Below are 25,501 nucleotides of genomic sequence, written 5' to 3' on the forward strand. Positions count from 1 at the left end.
AAATATATTATCTCAATGTTTCAAGCTTTATTACAAATGTAACAAAAAGATGTTAATATTTGACATATGTTTTTGGATTTTCGTCACAATAAAATACACTGAACATAATCTTCACAAATGTTATTTACAAAAGTTTAAGCTATTGCCATTATAAATTACAATAACTTTTCTAAGTATTAATTATTTTAAAAAATGTAAAACCATTGTTATTTGTAATATCAATACATGTAAGTCACGTAAATACAACACATATTGCATTACAAATGCTATAGGTGTCACATTTACGAAAGTTATAACTATTGGCATGGTAAATGACAAAGCTATTAATTTCGCTATTTTCAAAAACAAAACCTAAATAAAAAATTTGTCATTTACAATACCAATAGCTCAAACTTTCCCAATACGAGACCTATTGCATTGCAAATGCTTGTTTTAATTGATGGCTTTCAAATGAAATTTTCACCAATGAACATGCTGGTTATTTCCTCCACTAACCTTTATTAGCATAATATTGAGATTGTGGTAATTAATTGCTTTGTGAAGAGAGATAATTTTTCGACAGCATTCGAATAATCTCCTTCAAAGTAAAAATCCACAATTGCCTGCGTAGTGTTTGTAATAGAATCTTTGGTGTTATCTGACCAATAAAGTTTCTTATAATTTACTGTTGTTATTTCTCCCGGAAGTGTCGTATAGTTTTCAAATCTTAGGCCATTTAGGTTTAACTCAATTATTTGTTGATCGCGGTCATTTATATATATTCCCTCTTTCCGATAAGACAACATTTTATGAAATAGAGTCAACTATGCTATGGTATAATCTATTCTAGCACTATGATCCCCTGCTTGAAAAGTCCATGCTGGTGGCGAATCTTGAGGAAATCGCCCATTTTGCCATCTAAGACCTATGGTTTCTAATTCTTATACAAGAGTCTTGCGATGTTTTCATTCTTTTGTTCCCTCATACCCATTGCTGATGAAAAACTTGGAATTGACCATAAGTAATTTTGCCATTGGATTTCAACATCTCTAGCGTAAGACCAAAGCATATTCATGTTATAATCACCGGTAATAATAATCTCAGGTTGGGTGTCATTGTCCAGTTGCTGCAATATCATGATTATCAAATTGGTCGCCATTGTTCTTCGTAATTATATACGTTGATTACTGGTTGGGTGTCATTGTCCAGTTGCTGCAATATCATAATGATCAAATTGGTCGCCATTGTTGAGACAAAAGGGCTAGGATAGGAAAGTTGCAGGGCAGTTGTTATTTTTATTCCCCAATCCCGAAAGAGATTATGTTCTTGCATAATAAGGCTGGCGGCAGTAGAAGATGTCCAAATTACTGATGTTGATTTGCGATTATTTTTTTATTTATAATTTTATTGCAGAAAACACAGAAAATACCAGCCTACAAGGAGCACTTCGGCTGACTAGTATTAGGGAGTGTCGTAATGATTAGTACAGTGTCACACGGCCATTCAGCCCACATCCCGGAGTTCGGGCGGCAAGTGTTGACCATATGCTGAGGGCATACCTGCAAGAACCAGGTTAGGCATTCAAAGTCCAGTCGATCTTCTGCTTTTTCTTTTAACCCCTCCCCACCCCCCCCAACTTAACATTTTGACTGAAACCATTGCTACAGTCATGAAATTAGCCACATCATACACTTCTGGCTGCCTTCGTGGTCAATTCTATAAATACTCATGCATACTAGTGTGCAGCCCATCCTCCCCCGCCCCTTCACCACCCAACATTTCCTTGTCTTCCCGCATTGCATTCCGGTCCTCCCAATGATCTCATTCAGGGCTTTATCATCCATTCAGTTCCATTCTACATTTAGTAGCGGTCTCGCACCCCTCCTCTTTCCTGATGTCCTCCCTCACTGCCCCCCCTCCAATCCATGATATTGCCTCCATTTGGCCCATACCCTTCGGAACTTTTTGGGGCAGCCTCTTGCTTTATAGGTCATCCTTTCTGCGGCCATGTAAAGGTCTAGACACCGTCTCCATTCCTCAATGTCTGGTGTCTCTGTGGCCCCCCAGTATTTTGCGATGTCCCTTTTAGCTACTACCAGTGCTAGCACCAGGAAAATGACCAGTGGGCGTGGCAGATCCACCTCGTTCGTCATGCCCAGTAGGGCCAGCTTAGGTTCCTGCGAGAGTTCCACCCCCAGGACTTCCTCCAGTTCAGTGAAAATGGTGTGGTAGAAGTCCCCTTGTTGTTGGCGGCACCGAAGACATGCCGGGTCGTTTATTTTCCCCATTTTAAGGAGTCGAATTCTAACGAGATACGTTCTGTGGAGCACATTTAACTGAATAAGGCGTAGCCTTGATTTGATCGCCACTTCCCGGGGATGCATGAGGACGATCTCCCAATCCAGATCTTCCAGTGCCCCCACATCTGCCTCCCATATGCCCCTAAGTTTTGTCAAGTCACCTAGCATGTTGTTAGTCAGAGCTTTGTATGTGAGGGAGACCGCCTGGCCCATAATCTGTTCCTGAAGGAGTCTGCCCTCCAGTGGTGCATATTCCGGTATCTCTGTGAGCGTAATATTTTGGGCCCTCCAAGCATGTCTCAGCTGTGTGTTTTTGAACATTTGTGAGTGGTGCAGCCCAAATTCAGTCTGAAGTGCCTGGAATTACTTCAATTCTCCCCTGGAGATCACGTCCCCTATGCTCGATATGCCTATGTCGTCCCACCCCTCAGCTTACAGAGTTCTTTTAACCATTGGCAGTGCCATAACGGCGTCTGTCTGGTGGGTTTCCCCTCCCATCCCATATGTTTTGTAGCCTTAGTCCAGGCTCGCAGTGTGATTACCGTCGCCGGTAGGAGTGACTTCCTCGCCGTACCACCATATAGATAGTAGAGTATGTTTTTGGGCGACATTTTGTACCTTTCGAGCGCATATTTCGGGTGATCCGCCGGAGTGTGGATTCAATTAAGCATGAGCGCAAAATCCGCTACGCTCGCGGATTTTGCGAATTTTCGGTAAATCCGCGATCCGCGAACTCTCGCGAATTTACCGAAAATTCGCAATCCGCGAGCGGCGGATTCCGAGGCCAAATGTTCAAGCCTTCCTGGCCTGTTGTTGTGACTAATTTACGATGGCGCCGGCAAGCTGCCAGCGCCATCGTAAAATAGTTACTAAATTAGCTTCAACAGGAAGCACTAATAGATAAAATCAAGCAGGCGCTCGTGCATCTGCTTTATTTTATCTATTCGAGCTTCCTGTTGAAGCTAATTTAGTAACTATTTTAGGATGGCGCTGGCAGCTTGCCGGCGCCATCGTAAAATAGTTAACAGGCCAGGCAGCTGTGCCCTCTTCCCAAATATACCATCGAAAATTGGCTGTGATGCTGGACAGAGGCCTTTGCATCCTTGACTTTCACGAGCGCAATCCTCGTGCTGTTCCTGTGGCCAGGAGCTTTTATAGCTCACTCAAGGGACCCCTGCGCCCTTCGGCGCGATTGCATAGTAACACACACCTGGTCGCTGTAAACAACTCTCTGGCACTTTAGGCAGCTGTAGTGTAGTGAAAGCACTATACATTTACGCAACGAGGTATGGCACAAAACGGTGGCGTCTTCTTGAATAAATATGAAGGGCACGGTTCATTCTGGCACGATGGTCCTGGCACAAAAATTAAACCTCAACCGGAGGCACTTACAGATATCATTGAAGCATGTGCCCTAGTTGAAGCTTAAATTCAGTGACTCATTCATCGGCCCAAAAAACAATCGTGAGCGTTGTCAAGGCTGGGCAGCTGTGCCCTCTTCCCAAATATACCATCGCTAATCAGCTGTGATGCTGGACAGATGCCTTTGCATCCTTGACTTTCACGAGCGCAATCCTCGTGCTGTTCCTGTGGCCAGGAGCTTCTGTATCTTCATCCGCTGCTCTGATCGGTCTCTGACCTTTTATACACACAAGAGGCATGTGCACTCGCATGGAAGCCCCGCCCCAAATCCGCAAATCCGTCAATCCGCAAATACGCGGATTTTGCGGATCCACGATCCGTGAATACGCAAATCCGTGAATCGTGGATCCGCAAAATCCGCCCATGCTTAGATCCAATGATTTATCGGAGTCAGGTGTTCCGCCCAGTAGTAGGCCTCTAGGTTGGGTAGCGAGATCCCCCCACTGTATTGGTGTCATTGGAGCGTCTGCAGGGCTATCCGCGGTTGTTTTCCTAACCACAGAAAGGTACGAAGATCCACGTGGATCTTCGGTATCATTGTGGTCGGGAGTGGGTAGTATTCATTTTGGAGCGCGTATAGGAACTTAGGGATGGGAATCATTTTGTACATTGCCGCCCGACCCAGGAGGGTGAGCGGCAATTGCTTCCACCTATTCATGTCCACTAACGCGTCCCCCGTGATCCGCTCTATGTTTTTACTGAATGAGAGTTTCCTGTCCAGGGTAATATAAATGCCCAGGTATTGAAATCCTACCGCGGTGGTGACCAGTCGCTCAGGCAGGTTCCCCCACGTCTCCATCCCCTGTGGATCATATATAACTGACTTATGCCAATTTATGGTGTGGCCCGCTCTCGCTCCAAAACTGTCCAATCCCCAAAACAACTCCGGAATCGTAGTGTCGGGTTTAGTGATCTACAGTAGTACGTCATCGGCATAGTGATATTTTTTCTTGCACGGCAACTGATGCCTCTCGCGAGAAGCCATGAATATCTGGGTTCTGTCTGATCTTCGCAGCCAGTATTTTGATGGTCAGCGTGAATAGAAGGGGGGATAGCGGGCACCCGTGGCGTGTACCCCTTTCAACTCGGAATTCACGGGATAGTCTCCCATTCACCCTCACTCTTGCTCTCGGTGTAGTGTATAGGAGCTGTATCCACCCCCGGAATTTTGGGCCAAGGCCAAACCATTGTAGCGCCGCCATGAGAAAGGGCCAATGCACCGCGTCGAACGCTTTTTCTGCGTCGAGGGAAAGAAACCAGTGGGGTTCACTCCTTCCCTTGACTTCTTGCAGCCAATTGTGCGTGCGCCTGAGGTTTAACTTGTTTGCTCTATCCGGTAGAAACCCCGACTGATCCATATGTACGAGGTCTGGGATGACCGATCTCAGGCGAGTAGCTAAGATAGTCGCTATAATCTTCACCTCCATGTTAAGAAGAGAGATGGGGCGGTAGGAAGCACATTCATCCTTTGGTTTGCCCTCCTTGTAAATCGGCACAATGGTGGCCAGTGTGAGGTCTGGTGGCAGGATCCCCTCCTGGTATGATTCGGTGAAGAGGGTTTTAAGGTGTCGCGTCACGAGATCAGTTGCTTGTTTAAAGAATTCCGCTGGGAACCCGTTTGGTCCCGGCGTCTTACCCGTTTTCAGTTTGGTTATAGCTTCTGATATCTCGTCTAACGTGATATCCGCTTCCAGAACCGTGCAGGATTCGGAGGACAGTGTGGGTACCTCCGTCATTTCCATATATTGCAACGCCGTGGCGGTATCCCCCAGGTCTTTGGCTGCATAGAAGAGTTCGTAGTGTGACGCAAATGCCTCCGCTATCTCTTCATCGTTGCACACCAGTCCCCCTTCCGCCGACTTGATCTGTTCCACCCACCTTGCCGCCCTATCCTTTCTACTTAGCCATGCCAGGAGCTTACCAGATTTATCCCCCACATCGTACAGACGATGGAGGGTTGCCAGGGACTGTGTCCGCGCCTCGTTTGATACTACCTCTCTATATTTCCTTTGAGTTTCAAGCAGTCGTCGCAGAGTCTCCGCGTCCTTGTGTGCTTGATATTCCTCTTCCAAGCTCAAGATTGTGGCTTCCAGGTCTGCTACCTCTGCTTGTTGTTTCCGTCGCTCCTCCCCTAATCTCCTCTGTATTCTATCACGTAGAACCGGCTTCATCGCCTCCCAGAAGGTTGTCCCTGAGGCGACTGACCCTTCATTCTCAGCCACATACACCTTAATGTCTGCCCTAATGCCACGTGAAATCTCCGGAATCTGGAGATCCCAAGCCGCCAAACGCCATTCAGCACCCCTCCTCCCCCTCACCCCTCCCACCTTTGCATATAGGGGCGAGTGGTCCGAAATTCCCCTCGCTTTGTATTCTACCACATCATCTGCTGTTAGGTATTGCCTCGCTACGAATATATAATCGAGTCTCGAAAAGACCTTATGTGCCCCGGAGTAGAATGAGTAAGCGGTCTGTGTAGGGTGTCGCCACCGCCATAAGTCAGTGAGTCCTATGTTTGTCATCTGCTGTGACAGTGCTGTCTGTGTTCCCCCTCTACGTGCTTGCCCCGTACGATCTTGCTCTTCAGACATTACATCGTTGAAGTCGCCCCCCACTATTTGTATGGTGTCCGCTGTATCCAAGAGAATGGACGTGATTGCCTTGAGTGTACGGGCTTGGAGTTTCGGTGGTGCATAGACCGAGATTATAGTGTACCTATGTCTCCTCCACGTCCCTTGCACTCCCACATATGTTCCTTGGGGGTCACTCCATGCGCGTGTGGTACTGAACGGGGATGACTTTTTTATTAGGATCGCTACCCCTCTGGAGTCCGATGTGTACCCTGCATGTGCCAAGACCTTATGTCGACCTCTCGCTATGAACACACATTTATCCCCTCTTAGGTGCGTTTCTTGTAATAGAATGATATCCGGAGCCGTTCTCTTAAGGTAAGCATTCACCAGTCCCCGTTTAATTTTTGATCCCAGGCCATTCACGTTCCACGTTAAGATAGTGACTTCCCTGTCCTCCTGTTGCGGTGCATCTAATGTACCTGCCATTGTGAAGAGTGATTCTCATCTACTGTTGGTACCGGTGGTGGATGCATGGAACGGCGTGTCGAAGTGTATGACAGTAGCTCTCCCCCCACTGTTCCCCTCCCCCAACTTAAAACTCTTCCCCCTAACTCCCCCCCTCCCCACCTCCCTCCCCATCCAGTCGCATCCTAACGTAGGACAGAACCATCTGGAGGAGCAGGTCTGTCGCCGACCCTCTCATCCCTCCCTTCAAATGTCTAACAACAACAATAAAGAACTTGGGGAATAAAGAAGTGTGTGTCAACTTGCCTGCTTCCCCTCAGCGAGCTGCCATCTCCAATGTCCCAGTGCATCATCTCTCATGAATGCATGTCTTGTGTGTCCATTGCCAGGGCACCCGTCTGCTCCGACGAATCCTGCTCCAGGTGTCGGATCGCCTCCGCCAAAGGGTGTACGCGGTCCTGTTCCCCTCCGTCCTCCTCCCCTCCAGAGGCCCAGCTCCCCAGGTCCTCTTCGTCGTCGCCTTCTGAACGGACGGCGCTCCGCAGGCAGCTGAACCTGGACCCAGCCACTGAGTTCCTGTTCCCCGGTGATGCCGATCTCCCTCTCCGCATGTCTCCCGTGCCTGGGCCCCGGTATGGTGTCGTCGGGGTTCGCTTCCTCACTCTACGTGACTTCCGCCACTGCGGTTTAGGCCGTTCCCATTGAGAGTTTTGTCGCATTAATCTGTCTGTCTCTTCTCGCCCCGTGGTCTCTCTGCTATTTAGGATGGGGCGTTCTTCCAGCCACTGCCATGCATCATCTGGATGAGTGAAGAAGAAAGATTTGTCCCTACATAATACCTTGAGCTTAGCGGGGAAAAGCAGCATGTATTTAATGTTCAGGGTCCTTAGTTTCGCCTTCACTGTGTCAAATGAGCGACGTTGCTTCTGGACTTCTTGGCTGTAATCCGGAAATATCATTATGATCGCATTCTCAAATCGGATCTCCCCCTGTTTCCTGGCCTCCCTCAGGATCAGGTCGCGGTCTGCGAAGTTCAGGAAGCGCGCAATGACCGGCCTTGGTCTCGCACCCTCAGGGGGTTTAGCCAAGAGGGCCCTGTGCGCCCGCTCGATAATGAAGCACGGGGAGAACTGGGCCGCTGGGAAAGCCTTCGTCAGCCAGGTGTGCAGGAATGAAGTCATGTTCGACCCCTCAGTTCCTTCTCTAAGGCCCACGAAGCGGAGGTTGTTGCGTCTCGCTCTATTTTCCGCGTCATCCACCTTCCATAGCAGTTGCCGATGTGATGCTTGGAGTTCTGCCATGTCCTTTTTCAGGGTGGTGATTGCGTCTTCAGTGTCACCAATCCTAGCTTCAGTCGCCGTCACCTTATCGGACAGTTTTCGAAAATCTTACCGAAGCAGTGTTACCTCAGAGCCCACTTCCCCGATCTTAACTTCCAGGGCTGCTCGCGACTCCTGTATGTCCGTCCTTGAAGCCTGGATGGCCTCCATCAGCAAAGCCGTATTAGAGCGGGCCCCCGAGGCCGGTGGCAGTGGCTCCGGCGGGTGTCTGGGCGCCGTAAAGGGGTCCATTAGTCCTTGTTTTGTCACTTTAGGGATCGTGTCCCTTTGCCCCATGTTCCTGCACTTCTAGGGGGCTCCCTCCCGTAGCCGCTCGCGATTCGCCGCCTCCTAGCGCGCAGATCCGATGTGTTCTCCCCTCAACGCTGTGGCACCGTGAGCCCCACTATCCCCTGGATGTCTAACGTCGATCCGGTCTTCCCCCGCAGGCAATCGACGGTGTCCCCACGCTCTATGGTCTACCGGTTCTTGTTTTATGGCTCCCCTCCTCCACCCGGACTCCGGAGGAAGGGAGGGGGGGAGGGGAGGGGGTGGGGGGGATTCCCCGCAAGAAGGAGGCTGTCCCCCACCTGCCCCAGGCCATACCCGACAATCCTCAAGACACTGGGCCACTCCTCTCTCACCCCAGCGCCCTCGTTCCAGGCCCCAGATGCAAGATGAGTCAGGGGGGGGGTCGGAGAGGGGCTCTCTCACTCACACGCCTCCGCGGCTGTCACCGGGGCCGCCGGATCAACGGGTGCCTGTTGGGCTAAATCACGGCTCCGGCCGCTCTGATGGTGCAATGCCCCGGTGTCTCCTCGGCGTGTCCCCTCCACTCAGCCACGCCTCCCGGCCTCCGACCACTTGCCGAGCCCCCAGGGGGGGTTTTCCCGTCGGAGGTCTCCCGCTAACCTCCTTCCAAGTTTCTGCGGGACCCAGGGAGCCCCCAGGCCAGTCACCAGCCTCGTGTCACCCCGGCCGCCCTGTTGGTACAGGCGGCTGATCTCCGCCTCGTCTCTGTGTCCTTCGCGGAGCCTCGGACCCGATCACCGGTCCCTCTGGTAGCAAGCCCCCACAATTGTTGTCCTCTGGATTGCACCCGGCGGGCTCCGGCGGGTTACCAGCCCCTCTGTGTATCTCCGGATCTCCACGAAGTCATTCTCGGCTCCGTCGCCTCTTGGCCGCCATCTTGGTGTAGGCGTGCGGTCGCCGGTGTGTTTTGCTGGCCTCTTAGTGCTTTGTGCGCACTGGAATCCGTACTTTGCGCTCCGTCCCTCCTGGGAAGATGACTCCAGCATGCGGGGACCCTCGTTGGGCACCAGGTGGATGCAGGCAAACCCCTAGGTCCTCCGCCGCCTCTATGGCTCCACGTCCGCCATCTTGGCCAAGCCGGGATCTCCACTCGGGGGTCAGATCGGGGCAGAATTACCTCCTTTTCCGGTGATTTCTTCATCCAGGAGTCACCCCCTCCAGCTCTCGGGATATTGCCGTTCCCGGTGTCGGGTTCTATGCACTGGGGTACTGTGAATTACGGCGGATTTGGACTCAGCTCGGTAGGAGCTCCGCAAGGCACTTCCTACTCGGCCATGCTGCTAGCCATGCCCCCTTGATTGCGATTATTATTCTTGATGTGTGGAATTCAATTGATTCTATGTCGGTACATTTAATTTTCTTTAATGAGGGTACTGCATTACACAATTTTAATATGTTCCCACGAGTCATGATATCATTATTACCCCTAGATTTATATTCCGGCATAGAAATGACCTGTACCACTCCTTCTTTTTGATCTGGGTTATGTAATTTAATTTGTTGCAGGCTATTTTCACCTTGAGCATGCTAAATTAACCTTCCATTATGATTATTAACAGTTTGAGACCATGATTGTCGATGTTTATGTAACTGCTTCGTTTCGATTCCCAGATCTTGTGGTAATTTAATATCCTTCCAGGTTTTTAACAAATCTCTATTCGTTTCATCCCCTCTGATACTCTCACTCTTTGCTCTATTTGTTTCCAATTGTGATGGCTTATTCTCCGCCTGTTTATTACATTCATCCACTTGCAGCATTTCTAAGGACTGAATTTTCCCATACTCTATCATTTTTATACTATCAGCTTGCTTGTTTAGGCATTTATTTTTCATAACTGCTTGTACCTCCGATAGGTCTTTATTAAATAGAGGGTAAAAGGGTTTTGTTGGAGACATTTGGTTACCCTCACCTTCACAATATGATATTTGGTCATGGTTGTTTCCAGTGGTCAATCTCACTATATCTGATGCATTTGTATTTATTTGTACTTTTAGAATCTTTATTTCTTGCTTTCCGTTGTTTTTTCCTCTGACTTTTTGATAGTTAAACTTCCGGAGCTGCATCTGTCATTGTTGATTGTGTCGAGCATAGGTTTATCACTTCTTGATTTTTTTTTATCATCTATTTTATCTTTAACAACAACAGTATTGTCTTTACATTTTATTGTATCTTTAGAGGGGCAGTCGGTCTTGATGGGTTGAATTCCCACATTAGGAAAATTCCCTTTTACATCGTCAATTGTTTTTAAAATATCCGGAATGGTAGCCAGTTTGTTAATTAGTGGGGCACAACTACACTCTGCATATGTAGCTATTGGCTGAGATTGTGCCCTTACTATTAGATTATATTGTGTTGTTATCTTCTGCTCAGTTCCGGCAACAGAGGATGCCGTAGCACTCAAGAATTCTATTTGGATCTCTTTTTTTGTTGGACTTATATGTTAAAGCTTCCAGAGTTAATTGCGAGGGTTTGAAGAATAAATCCCAAATTGCTCCCGCGTTCCCACTTTCTGGTACCTGAGTACCTGGGCTATGGTGTTACCCATTTATGAATGAGAGGTCCTTATACTTCTCTTTTTGTGGTCCTTGAAAATCATGTCCCTCGTCACAAGAATTAATGAATTGTGGACTACTATTCAAAATGTCTTTTTGATACAGAGTACTCAAACACTGCAGAGTTTCTGGGTTGCTGTTGTATTCGTCCTTATTAATTTGAGATCCGTTATTTTGATTACATTTCGGCTGGTCCTGTTTTTTAACTGAATTTATCTTAGACAGAGTAAGGTCCGATTTCAGTGGGGTATTGGCTTCCCTTATGATTTTCACCCCACCATTTAGTTCATTTGTAGCTTCTTGCTCTGGTTGATTTATTTGGCCCAAATTAGATGGGTCCCCTATACCGTTAGCTTTTCTGATTTTTACTTGCACTTCTATTGGCATTGGCTGCCGAGTTGGTAGTAATTGCTGAGTATCTCCCATTGTTAGATTCATGCATTTGGGGTCCTCTTGTTGTGAACGACCAGTAAGTGGAATAGTTAACATCTCAAGGTCCGTTATTTGACCCCAATGGTTGATTTGGTCCTTAGTTGAATTTGACATTCGTTCGACTTCAGCTTCAGACTCAGGGTGGCCTCGTTCACTTACTCCTTGCTTAGGGGATATAATATTTGTTCTACTCAGTGCTTTAGTTGGAAATTGAAGATCACATGGATTAGTTAGCATAGCACCGGTTGGATCTTTCATAAAATCAAACTTTGATGGCGACTTTCCCAATTTCCCAAAATGTATGGACCTTAGATTATTTCAAGGAGTGTATGTCACCTGCCTGTTTTATTTTAAACGTATCTAATATTAGTGTTTGTTGTATTTTTCTTTTCCTTTTGCTAGGAGGGAAAGGTGGCCGCTCCTTTACTGACCTCATAATACACCCTCTAAGGTGAAGAAGTCTTGCTTCTTTCAGAAAATCAAACGGGCCAGTGACAAGACCAAAGCGGTGCTTTGATAGGAGAAAAGCACCTCCAAACACCTCCAAGGAAAAATACCCCCAAAGCTCACATCAGCACAGAATCCGCCGGTACTGCTGGTAACTTATTAAATAAATTAATTAATTAATCGATTGATTAATATCCGGGTTCCGGGTAGGGCTTTCTGTAGTCTAGGCATGCAGAGTAATTCAGGGGTCGAGGGGTGCTTCAACAGGGTCACAGTCCATTGTCACTTTCCCCTTTGCATAATTTCTCAGATTTTTTAGTACAAACTTATTACAGACTCCAATGGCTCAGAGACTTACTGACCGATCAACCTTAACTACTCGCCACACGCCACACACCTCTCGCCACTTGTCACTCACCACTCACTGTTCATTGCTTGTTCTTTGCTATTCATCGCTGTCAAGAGTACAAGGGAGAATTCTGGCAATCCTTCGGGAGCAAGAGCGGGATCAAGAGCCAGCCACACTACAGACGGCAGATGTAGGCACTTCCCTCCACTCCTCAGCTCAGCTCCGCTCAATGCTTGGTATATACGTAAAACCAGGCGACAGGCCAAGGCTCTTCTGTACCCTCTGTGCTCCTCTGTGCCCGGCAGCAGCCGGCTCACCAGAAGCACTGCAGGCCAATGCTCCTTTGACCCCTGCAGCGGCCACCGCACCAGCAGCGCCTTAGCACCGCGGTGCCGGCAGTGGCCGTTTCTGCCCTCGCAGCAGATCCGTAGTACTTAAAGCGCCCGTATAACAGGACGCGGGTGAAGTGGGAGAAACCTGTGGGAGCGGGAACTGGTCACAAAACAAACCCGGGCAGTCATCCCAGGCTCCGCTCCGCTTGCTCGTCAACACCTCCTCGGCTCGGCCCCTCGGCTCTAATCGATACGCTCTGCACTCAATGCCGAATCACAGGCCGACGACTGTGAACACCAACAGAGGGAAGAATTGTGTGTTCCCCTAGTTAGTAAAAAAAAAACAGCATAAGTCTTGGCTGCTTCTGCTGCACCCAGAGTCTTTTACGTCTTTTCAGTCTAATTTTTCTGTCTGGAAAGAAATTGTGTCCTGATTTTCTGCACCCAGTAAGTCCGGGTGCAGAAAAACCTAACAACTGATAATCAGGTGGAATAAAATGAACACATGAAAGTACGGCTTAATTTCATCGCCCTTGATTCATACTCTGGACCATAGTTGAGGAATAGGTCTAGGCATAGTCCTCGCAGCACACAATAGATTTGCTTGAGGCAGAGACCAGAACTCAAAAGTCAGGATACCAGATTGGTAACTCAGTGCAGGGGAAAATGCCTGTTGTCCGTGGAGGGGTCATTCCCGTCCCAGAAATCTACATTACAAATTAATTAATAGTATTTTTTTTTTTAATATCTGTTTGGTGCCAGTCCATATGACTTTAATTTCTGCCTTTGAGATTCTGTGTTACAACTCCAAGGAGTACATGTATCCTTTGTGAGCTTAATAAAATGTTGAAAATTCTACAAATCCTCACTCCTACATCCAAGTACTCTCAACAGCTCAACGTTTTCAAAATTCTGCATTGATTTGGCTTGTAAAGTATATTTTTGGAAATTTACATGTATTAACTATTTCATTTTAATACTATAGATGATTGAAATTACGGACAAAGAAAGCAAGATTTAGCACCAGGCAACTGAAGTCAGTGCCATAAGAAGGATTACTTTGAAAATCTGAAGGACATCCAGCATTCTTCCAAAAATCTAGGTGTGGAAAGTACTATACCTGTAAGTGAAGTCTCTAATTTTGCATTTCATTAACCCAGAGCAAAGCCATATCTGTGCACACAGCATCAGAAATAATGTAGAAAGACCACTTCAGCATCCAGTAGACAAATTGCCTCAGCATCACAGAATAACGTTCATCTAAAGCATCATGTAATTCCAGAGAAGAAGCACACACTGCATAAAAGAAAGTTATAACAAAAGGTTTCTTCTGCATACCATCAAAGAGAAGACGCTGAAAGAAGACTCCGAAGTTGACACGTTAACAACCAAAAGATTGGGAAATCACCGTTGTTCAACAACTGTTTTTAACCAGTTATGCAAGTTTGAGACTATCTGCCTCTGGATAGGACACCACGACCCACACTGCTCACTCGTGCGAAAACCTTATAAATTCACCACTTTATTGTGTTAATGACCATCTCAGATTGTTTCCTTTTTTTGTGTACTGTTCTGTAATTATATGTAAATCGCCTCAACATTATCTGTTCTGCAGGAGTGAGATGTACAACTGTTAAGTATAAAAATGGATTAAAGGAGCACTGTTGCGCTATAGCTACTGTAAATAAATCCTCGTCTTCAGAACTATAAACATTAACCTCACACCTAACATCGCATGGGTAAAAGGAACTGATGTTCTGCGACTAATGATCCACAATAGTACTGTGCATGTTCTAACGCCCAGTTACTGCCATTACATCAGTGCAAAAAGGTACTTATCAGTTTAATCATTAAATATCAGACTAACACCTTATTACTGCATTGCTAAGAACCTATACAAATAGATTTGAGAAAAACTTCAGTCACACAATAAGTTGCTGCCGGATAGGCTATAACCTAAAGACTATTATCTGCTAGAAAAATTTCAACTGATGTTGCAGGGCTGCTTCAAGACATATTTTGCTCAATTCAAGTGTTAAGAAGATTATACACAATATCTTTTAGAGCTAAATGCTGAACATTTTGTAAACAAGCCCGACTCTAAAATCAGGTTCACTCTTACCGTGGCTGTAGGAAGGTGGCTACCTGACTATGGTTACCCCAGATTTTTTGCCTGTGTTTAGCTGGTTTTTTGACTTAGTTGACCTGGTTCCCTGCTAATCAGGGCCCCAGGCCATCTGCTCTCTCTGTAAAATGGATTCCATGTACCCTAGGTACATACCAATTGGAAATGGACTCCTTGTCAGCCCCTGTAGAATGCACTATAGGTGCACAGGGCACAGGAGCCACTAAGGCCTACCAGGGGCTGCAGCATATCTTTTGCCACCCCTGGCTGGTTCTTAAATTGACACAACTGGCTGATCACTCAGCTGGGGTAAGGTGGTGTACACACCCCTTGCTTAGATATAGTATACCTATGTCTAAACCTATATCTGGACACATGTAAACCTGTGAGCCACTCCTATAGACAGGCCTCACCAATCCTGGAGGCTGGGTGCATGGTTTTTATGTGAGATGGAGCTCTAGCATGAGCTGAGCCTGTCTGCAGCCGTCGGGAACAAATCCCTAAGCTGTTTCAGGATAATGCCATACCATATACTATTAAGTGCCTTATAATCCTCGCGGTTATTTAGCAACTCTGGTTTGGCTTTATCAAAACATGTCGTGTAAGGTGTCATACGCTTTGGAATACCATCCCCTCGCCAGTTCTGGCGACGGGGATGGCATTCCACCCCTCTAGAGGGGTAAGACATGTTACTTCACTTTAATGCGGTTGATTTCTCCAAAGGCCTTAAGATCCCCAAAATGGATGCCTCTGCCACAGACAAATGTCTGGACCCCTGGAGCTGACCGAAACCCAGTCAAGGGGGTCCTGGACAAAGGGTTTCCTGTCACAGGAGGGTGTCACCGCCCTCCAGACAGGAGATAGTGTATTGTAGCAGGGAGGTTTGAAAGAAACCAGACACTGCCTGGGGCGCACAAGGCTGCCCCTTGCATAATCCGGCCAAACCGGTTCTGGGGCACTCCAGCCCTCGTGCCAGGGCGGCCTGGATCAAAGGAAGGGGGTGTATCCACCCACTTCCTGGGTCCCACCCATAGGAGGGGACCTAGCAGGTAATCACGCCCACCAGATTCGAATAAGAGTGGGAGCAGTGCCAATGCACATCAGATTTTCCTGGAAGAAACATTTGAAACGATATTCTGGACCCTTCGCCCTCCATCTCAACGTGGAAGCCCGAAGAATCTCCCTTGTGGTCAAGGAGTGACCACCCTGCAGCAGCAGGCACCATCCAGCCCTCGACGTCTACTTGGTTGCAGTTCCCGCCGGAACTCGAGCGACTGAGATCGACGAGATCAAGCCTGCCCAGCTTCTAACAGCCCGATCCACAGTCCCTGCAAAGCTGAGACCCGTGGAGGCGACCGGAAGCGTGGGGCACGCCATCTTGAAGTGACCACGAGACGCTGACCGTGCAGCCCACGAGTGACCCTCGAAGCTGTACACCGGGGTTTGAGAAGCCCCCACCCTAAGCTACTCCTGAGCCGAAGTTCAGCCCTCCACACTCGACGAGTGCTGCGTGGGGCCCTTTGGCACGATTTGGCTCAACGCGTTGGCCCGGTCACTTGCCAGCTGGCTTGTGGTCCCTGTGCCGACGAACTACAAAAGAAGACTCGTGATTCTGGTTGCTCCAGATCCACACCAGCTCCCCTGAAAGGGAGCCCCGACTCTGACCTTCCTGGTCCGAGTGAGACGCCATCTTCCAATCCCGCGTGGATTGCTCTTACCAAGGCTTGTTTGCTCCAAACCGGAAGCCGACTGCACCGACGGTGAGAGCCTGCGTGGGACAGATCGTGACCTGCTCCTGGACGTCGCAGATGCCCCAGAGCCCACGTGACAGCGAAGAGAAGCGCCTCGACGACCACCTGATTGCGCCCGACATTGCCTGGTTCCGTCCTGGTTCCACCCTGGTCACTGCTGAGTGACCCAGACTCTGTCCCCTCTGCTTTCAGGTACTCTACAACTTGAGTCCACCCTTGGACTCCACCGGACACTTCGTCTTCACCCTGCCTGCAGCCCTTTCAGCTTCAAGCACCAAGAGCCTGCGTGTCAAAACCCGACGCCACTTCGACCCTGTGCACCCACTTCCTGTGGGTGAGGTAACTTTGCTCCGCCGGTGTTCCCACACTGGTGCACACCTCTAGGGTCTGTGTGTTAAGTTTTGTTCCTCTAGGTTCAGCGGAAGTGTCCTTAAACTTTAACTATTTGACTTTTACGCACCATTGGTTAACATTGGTGCATGCGTGCGCTTTCCGCACATCTCCCGAATCCCGAGGGCCATTCCCGACTTCAGCATTGCTTGTCCTGACTGCTCCCAGCGATTCCCTAGGCCCTAGGCCTAACCACTGTTCGAGTGGCCTCTCTTATACCACTTGTTTAGTATATGGTTTGAGTGGCCCCCTGCCCTCATCCATAATGGTGCAACTTTGTATGTTTAAACAGTGCTTTTGATTTAACGCTTGTGCCCCTTTATTCATAAAGAATACTGGGGATTGTTTTTAGTAATAAACACATATATTTTTATAATATATACTTGTGTGGTGTCCTTTCATTTGGTATTACAGGATTGTATGTGGTAAAACAGCTCGCTTAACACGACCTCTTAAGTTAAGCCTTTAGGCTGCTTAGTCCATGCTACCACTAGGATAGCTTGTCTAATAAGGTTGACTTACAACCAGACACCATAAGGGGATTGTTTGGTCAGGTAGTAGGTGGTTCCAGAATTGGAAACATCCCCTACCAGGCCAACTTCTCACAGTGGCATATAGGCAAGAGAAAACTAAACATAGAGATACGAACTCTAGGAATACACCTTATTAAAAACACGGACTGTGAGAACAAATTCAGTGTTCAAACCCGCCTCATTCGCTGCAAAATAACCAAAGTTGGGGAAAAAAGTTATCTGTGCCAAAAAAGATCCAGCCATTAATCTTAGCTCACATAATTTGACAGAATGCACACTGGGGGAAACCACTCTCAGTGCAAAGTATGCCAAAAAAGTTTCAGGCGTAAATATTATCTCACTGAGCATATGAGAATCCACACTGGAGAAAAACCTTATCAGTGCTCTGAATGCCAGAAATGTTTCAGTGACAAAAACAGTCTCACTCGGCATAGAAAAACCCACATTAGTGATAAACCTTATCAGTGCACTGATTGCCAAAAATGTTTCATTGACAAAAACAGTCTCACTCAACATAGAAAAACCCACATTAGGGATAAACCTTATCAGTGCTCTGAATGCCAGAAATGTTTCAGTTACAAAAGCAGACTCACTGAACATGCAAGAATCCACTCTGGGGAAAACCCTTATCAGTGCTCTGAATGCCCAAAACATTTCCACCGTAAATCACTTCTAACTGCACATTTGAGATTCCACACTGGGGAAAAATCTTATCAGTGCTCTGAATGCCAGGAAAGGTTTTGTAGCAAACAAAGTCTTTCTCGACATGCAATAACCCATTCTGTGGAACAACCTTATCAGTGCTCTGAATGCCAGAAATGTTTCAGTATAAAAAGTAGTCTCACACAGCATACAAAGATCCACGCTTGGGGAAAACGTTATCAGTGCTCTGTATGCCAGAAATGTTTCAGTCAAAAAGGCTGTCTCACTCGGCATACAAGAACCCACTCTGGGGTAAAAGCTTATCAGTGCTCTGAATGCCAGAAATGTTTCAGTCAAAAAGGGTGTCTCACTCGGCATACAAGAACCCACACTGGGGAAAAACCTTATCAGTGCTCTGAATGCCAGAAATGTTTCAGTGAAAAAGGCTGTCTCACGCTGCATATAAAAACCCACACTGGAGAAAAACCTTATCAGTGCTCTGAATGCCAGAAATATTTCCGAGACAAAAGAAGTCTTTCTCGACATACAATAACCCACACTGGGGATAAACCTTATCAGTGCTCTGAATGCCAGAAATGTTTCAGTTACAAAAGTAGACTCACTGAACATGCAAGAATACACTCTGGGGGAAACCCTTATCAGTGCTCTGAATGCCCAAAACATTTCCACCGTAAATCACTTCTAACTGCACATTTGAGATTCCACACTGGGGAAAAACCTTATCAGTGCTCTGAATGCCAGAAAACGTTGTGTAGCAAACAAAGTCTTTCTCGACATGCAATAACCCATTCTGTGGAACAACCTTATCAGTGCTCTGAATGCCAGAAATGTTTCAGTATAAAAAGTAGTCTCACACAGCATACAAAGATCCACGCTTGGGTAAAACGTTATCAGTGCTCTGAATGCCAGAAATGTTTCAGTCAAAAAGGCTGTCTCACTCGGCATACAAGAACCCACACTGGGGAAAAAGCTTATCAGTGCTCTGAATGCCAGAAATGTTTCAGTCAAAAAGGCTGTCTCACGCTGCATATAAAAACCCACACTGGGGAAAAATCTTATCAGTGCTCTGAATGCCAGAAATATTTCCGAGACAAAAGAAGTCTTTCTCGACATACAATAACCCACACTGGGGATAAACCTTATCAGTGCTCTGAATGCCAGAAATGTTTCAGTTACAAAAGCAGACTCACTGAACATTCAAGAATCCACTCTGGGGAAAATCCTTATCAGTGCTCTGAATGCCCAAAACATTTCCACCGTAAATCACTTCTAACTGCACATTTGAGATTCCACACTGGGGAAAAACCTTATTAATGCTCTGAACGCCAGAAAACGTTGTGTAGCAAACAAAGTCTTTCTCGACATGCAATAACCCATTCTGTGGAACAACCTTATCAGTGCTCTGAGTGCCAGAAATGTTTCAGTATAAAAAGTAGTCTCACACAGCATACAAAGATCCACGCTTGGGGAAAACGTTATCAGTGCTCTGAATGCCAGAAATGTTTCAGTCAAAAAGGCTGTCTCACTCGGCATACAAGAACCCACACTGGGGAAAAAGCTTATCAGTGCTCTGAATGCCAGAAATGTTTCAGTCAAAAAGGCTGTCTCACGCTGCATATAAAAACCCACACTGGGGAAAAACCTTATCAGTGCTCTGAATGCCAGAAATATTTCCGAGACAAAAGAAGTCTTTCTCAACATACAATAACCCACACTGGGGAAAAACCTTTTCCATGCTCTGAATGTCAGAAATTTTTCAGAGACAAAATCAGTCTCACTCAGCATATAAGAACCCACACTGGGGAAAAACCTTATCAGTGCTCTGAATGCTCAAAAGATTTCAAACTTAAATCACTTCTAACTGCACATGTCAGATTCCACACTAGGGTAAAACCTTATCGGTGCTCTGAATGCCAGAAATGTTTCAGTGTAAAAAGCAGTTTCATTCATCATATAAGAACCCACACTGGGGAAAAACCTTATCAGTGCTCTGAATGCCACAAATGTTTCAGTACAAAAAACAGTCTCATTCATCATATAAGAACCCACACGGGGGAAAAACCTTATCAGTGCTCTGAATGCCAGAAATGTTTCATTGAAAAAAGCCGTCTCACTCATCATATAAGAACCCACACTGGGGAAAAACCTTATCAGTGCTCTGAATGTCACAAATGTTTCAGTGAAAGAAGGACTCTCGCTCAGCATGTAAGAATCCACACTGGGGAAAAACCTTATCAGTGCTCCGATTGTCAAAAATGTTTCTTCCGTAAATCTCATCTCACTGAACATGTGAGAATCCACACTGTATAAATAAATGATCAGTGCTCTAAAATTTCAGAAAAGATTCAGAGGTAGAGATAGTTAGAAGCGCCATAAGAAAACACACCATCAAAATAATTCAGTGCTCCGAATGCCAGAAAAGCATCAATTTTAAACTCAATCTCACTCTACATGAGCAGACGCACACAGGGAAAAAACATCACCAATGCGGTGAATGCCAGAAATTCCTATTTGATTGGCACAGCCTCACTAACCAAAAGCGACTCCATACTGATGAAATACCTTATGAGTTCTCTGAATGCCAGAAAAGCTGCAAAGAAAAACACTATCTCACCATGAGAAACTCCACAGTGGAGAAAATCCTTATGCCTTAAAAGCTTGAATCTGAAAGACAGTGTTATGCTTCATCAGAGATCCCACTCTGGGGAAAAACCTTATGAGTGCTAGAAATGCATGCAAAGTTTTGGTTACAAATTACTTCTCACTTGACATAAGCGAACTCACACGAGGGGAAAAAGCCTTATGTGTGTTCTGAATGTCAGATAAGTTTTAGTCTTGAATACAATGTCACTTCACATGAGAGAATTCACACCGGACTAAAGCCATATACAGGAGGGGAAAGCCAGAAATGTTTTACTCAGAAAAGAGATCTCACTAAAGGAGATCTCAGGATAGCCATGTAGTGTTTTGAGGGTAGGGGTCAGTTTGGGTGGGGGTGGCAGGATAGAGGGCAGTGTTATGGCAGAAGCAGACAGTGTAGCCATGTAGTGTTTTGAGGGTAGGTTGCAGTGTTGGGGGAGTAGTTTTAGGGCGAGCAGAAAGGGTCAGTCAGGTTTCAAATGACTAGTGGGCCAAGATGCCTTTTTGGTAATCGTGCGCGTGATAAAAAAAAAAATAACATTTACATTATCAGACTCTGCTAGCTGCAGCCCGATGATAATAATATAAAAGAAACACAGCCTTCCCTTAACTTTAAAAGGAAAATATGACCTTGTTCTTATTTAAAAACTAACTAAAAGCTGTGAGATAATCCAGTGGTGTCTGGGAGCTACTGGTAGCTCGTGATCGACTGGTTGAATTCAGCCAAAAGTTTTTGTTGTTTTGGGGGGGAGGGGTCTGTTGTGATTTCGAGTCCATACATTCCTATGTCATCCTTTTTACATCATAAGTTCTTTTGCGTCCACTGTAGTCCTGTTGACACTGTATTCCTTTTTTTGGTGTTTTTAAATACCTTTTCTAAGAATGTGAATTGACGAGGTTTCATTTTTTTTCTCTCAGTTGATATGTTTTCACCCTCCTTCGTGGATATTTTGCAAACTGTTCAATTTTTTCCATTCTTTGGCACTACCAGTGTTGCATAGTGCATAGGTTTCAGTGTTTATTTCCCTTTTTTGCTGAGGGTGATTTTGGTATGAATTCGGACTTTCCTTACGCCCTTTTACTCTGACGTTTTCCTAATCACGTTGGGTTACCATAAGGCAGACGTTGTATTTGAAATTCATCTTCCCCTTGTCACCATTCTGGGTTTTTTCCCTAACTGCAATGAACTTCGATGCACCTATATTTATACTTGGTTTGTACAAATTTGCTTCAAACATTTTTGGTTTCTCTTTCTTTGCAGGTGGTTGATCTTGCCCTTTTTTCATTTATCTGTGTTTATGCAACCTCATTTGAAAGAATGTAAAGGTTTCCTTTGTGATTTCATTTCTGTTGCTTTTTCTTTAGTTGCACGTACTTTAGAGCAGACTTGGTTGCTTTTTGAAATACGTTTTACCAGCAAACACAAGATGATGGACGGAGCGCTCAAACTTTTCAGACACTCACCCCCAGTCACAGATCTGGGTTGAGTCCGTCATCGTTCTTTAGCTCACTTCGCCACCCCAGTTCAGACCAGGCCATATGCAAATCAGTCTGCCAAGCCAGGTCTCGCATGGACCGGAAACCAGCATCCTGGGACCGGTTTCGGATTAACATCCCTCCTCAGCCAGTCTAGGTTAAATCCCAGGATGCTTGTTTATGGTCCAGTTGAGACCTGACTTGGCAGTTCGGTCTGGACTGTTGCCATGAGACACAGGGTCAAGACTGATTTTTATATGGCTGGGCCTGAACTGGGCTGGAGAAGTGGGCTTAAGAACGATGATGGATTCAACCCAGATCTGTGACTGGGGGTGAGTATCTGAAAAGTTTAATCTGTTCGTCCATCATCTCCTTGTGTTTGCTTTGTTTGCCCTGAGTTGGCAGGGTACGCCCAGACATGGGTCCCTTGCTTACTTTGCTACTGGATTCAAGCTAGCCCGGCCGATGAGGAGCTTTACCCCGAAACCGGTCCCAGGATGCTTGTATCTGAAAGAGAATATTAGTTATAGATTCCTTACCTTAGAATTTCCCCCAGGCTTCCGACTGGATTCAGAGAAATGTTTTCTTAGCAGTACACCTGCGCTCCAGTAGGTGGGGTCGGTCGACTCCATGTCCAGCGTCGTAGTCGCTGGGATGACATTCCGGTGTCTACATAGACGCCACACTTGCGCGTTGACGTCCGTCATTTTCCGCGCCAGCCAACCCAGATCCGGAGAGGGCGTGCCTTTGAATCAGTTTTTTACTAAACCCTTTTTCGACTTTTGTCAACCTCTTTTTTTTTAGTCTTCGAGTTCTGGTAGCACGAGGGATGTCCCATCGTCGGACTGGCTTCAAGACCTGTGACAACTGTCACAAGTTGAAGTCGGTCACCGCTCCGCATCTCGTGTGCCTTTGGTGCCTGGAGCGCGTTCACGATGCAAAGTCGTGCTCTGACTGCCCAGCGATGAACCTGAAGTTTTTGCTGAAACGGTCCCAAAAGCATTTAGAGGCCCGGCAGTCCGCTCCGCGTAGCACGAAGTCCCCATCGAGAAGGTCTCAAGACTAGTCACTGAGTCATCACCATTCCTCTTCGAAGTCTTCGCACTCCTCAAGTAAGTTGATGCACAAAAAGAAGGCAAATATGCATCGTCGATCTTTGCCTTCTCTCTGTCTGTCGGCCAACACGACGTGGGACCAGGAGCGTCGTCGCTCTCCGCGGCGGCTCCACGCTTCCCTACCTTTCTCAGAGTGGCCTCATGCCCAGGTTTGTCAATTTAACAAAGCACTGCACAGCATCTTTGGGCAGCCCGACTCCGCAGGCGTGCCTTCGGCCCCACAGACTCGGCTGGGGGCTGTAGGCCTTTGATACCATCGGCTCTGGCCCTGGCGCTGCAGGGTCCCGAAGGATCGAGACCTGGATCGGATTGGTGCTCGTCGCCTCATAGTACCTTCCCTGGCGCCGATTCCAGTGGCGACGCCCCACACGCCGGTTGTGCCCCTAACTGGCGTCAACCCCATCCTCACCCCGACTTAGACACAGTGCCGGACGTTTGTACCTCTGTTCATCCGTGGTGTTCCCTACCGCCCTGAGTGGCGGAGGACTGGGAGGGGTCTATTGACCAACTTGAGGAGCCGGACTGGCAAGAGGAGTTGGGTGATGCCAGTGGTCTGGATACCTCCCCAGACCTTGGTATGCTTTCTCCCTCTACCGTGGCTATGGGGAGGGAGCCTCCTACGCTGTGGTGTTGAGTAGGGCGGCTGAGGCCTTGGGCCTCGAGCTTCCTACGGTGGCTGTCAGGACTAGCCTTCTGATTGAGGTACTTCAGCCAGCAGCAGCCTCTTCGGAGCCCCTGCTGCCTTTAAATGAGCCCCTCACTGACATCCTTCTGGGAACTTGGTCCAAGCCCAGCAGCTTCTGTGGACAGGATGATTACCTGACGCCACCACCCGGCCCTGGCCAACCCGTTATTCCTCTCCTAACACCCTACCCCTTAGAGCTTGGTGGTCAAAGCATCATCCTCAATGGGTGCATTCCCTACTGCTCTGCCAGGTAGGGAATTCAAGAAGCTGGACCATCTTGGGAAGAAGATGTTGTCTTCTGCCAGCTTAGGACTGCGGTCGGTGAACACTGTATGTCTCTTGGGCCGTTATACACACACACACACACACACACACAGTGTGGGATACGGTTGCTCAGGTGCTGCCGCAGTGCATGGAGGAGGCCCGGGCTGTGCTCACCCTCGCTGTTGCTGAGGGTCGAGACGCAGTTCACCTGCCGGTGTAGGCTGGATACCGCCGACTCGCTGGGTAGAACGGTTTCCACGTCGGTAGCCCTGGGGCGCTACTCCTGGCTAAGAACGTCTGGCTTCTCTGGTGATGTCCAATCTAACCTTTTGGACATGCCCTCTGATGGCCGTCGCCTGTTTGGTGACAAGGCGTTCGGGTGTTTCGAGAACTCTAGGGCTACAGCCAGATCCTTGGGCCTCGCGGCAACTTCAAACCCCATGCAGTCTGCCTTTCATGGCTACAGAAGGGGTGCCCCACAGCGCTCCACCCAGAGCCACAGGGTAGTGCAAGCTACCCAGCCTCTGCATGGTTGGGAATGTGGGACCCTGCGTCATGGGTCTGGGGGCCAGCGGGCGGGCCAGTCCACCAAAGCCCCCCATAGCAGCCTCTAAACCTTCCTAGTCCGACATTCCAGGGCCACCAGTTGCCAGTGGGTGGCAGGATCCGCCATCACGTCCCCCACTGGCTCAACATCACGTCGGACAGGTGGGTTTTGCAAATAGTCCGAAAGGGCTACTCCCTCCCCTTCAAGACCCCTCCCTCCATGTCACCAACACTCCATCCCATGTTGTAGGATCATTTCGCCCTCTCTGCCAGGAAGTTACAAATCTCTTTGCCAAGGGAGCTATTGAACACGTCCCTGTGCCAGAAGTAGGTTGTGGTTGCTACTCCCACTACTTCTTGGTACCCAAGAAGGACAAAGGCCTGCGTCCTATCTTAGTCCTCCGGGACATCAACCGCTTCCTCCGGAAGGAGAAGTTCAAGATGTTAACCTTGGCTCAGGTCTTGTCTGCCCTCGACCCGGGAGATTTTATGGTAACGTTGGACTTGCAGGACACTTACTTTCACATCCCCGTCTTGCCTGCCCACTGGCATTACCTACGGTTCACAGTAGGCCACACACATTTTCAGTTTACCACGCTCCCCTTTGGCCTTACCAGTCCCCCTCTCCCCCCTCGGGTGTTGGCGATGATCACAGCTCATCTGCGTAGATCAGGGGTTCCAGTCTTCCCCTATCTCGACGACTGGCTGTTGAAGGCGGGCTCGCCCAGGCTGTCGTCTCCCACCTCCATACTACGACGGACTTCCTGCATTCGCTGGGGTTCACAGTTAATGCGCTGAAGTCGCACCTGATTCCTCCCATATGCTCCATT

At 47.6% G+C, this 25,501-nt stretch overlaps 1 protein-coding gene and 1 long non-coding RNA gene across 2 annotated transcripts in view; both read left to right on the forward strand.

The window, feature by feature from the left end:
* The window catches only part of LOC144806559 (uncharacterized), a 34,164-nt gene extending 20,227 nt beyond the window's left edge, over nt 1-13,937 (forward strand). The window contains exon 3 of the long non-coding RNA XR_013605833.1: nt 13,469-13,937. This is a non-coding gene — a long non-coding RNA (uncharacterized LOC144806559). The remainder of the gene's footprint in view (nt 1-13,468) is intronic.
* Nucleotides 13,938-17,552: 3,615 nt separating this feature from the next.
* Nucleotides 17,553-20,491, forward strand: LOC144806560 (uncharacterized). The gene is made up of 4 exons (XM_078672897.1): nt 17,553-17,988; nt 18,073-18,159; nt 18,244-19,168; nt 19,421-20,491. Exons 1-4 carry the CDS (start codon nt 17,553-17,555, stop codon nt 20,253-20,255), a joined length of 2,283 nt encoding a protein of 760 aa, XP_078529023.1. The 3' UTR covers nt 20,256-20,491.
* The last annotated feature ends 5,010 nt before the right edge of the window (nt 20,492-25,501 follow it).

Source organism: Lissotriton helveticus, assembly GCF_964261635.1.
Source record: "Lissotriton helveticus chromosome 1_1 unlocalized genomic scaffold, aLisHel1.1 SUPER_1_unloc_86, whole genome shotgun sequence".
NCBI lineage: Eukaryota > Metazoa > Chordata > Amphibia > Caudata > Salamandridae > Lissotriton > Lissotriton helveticus.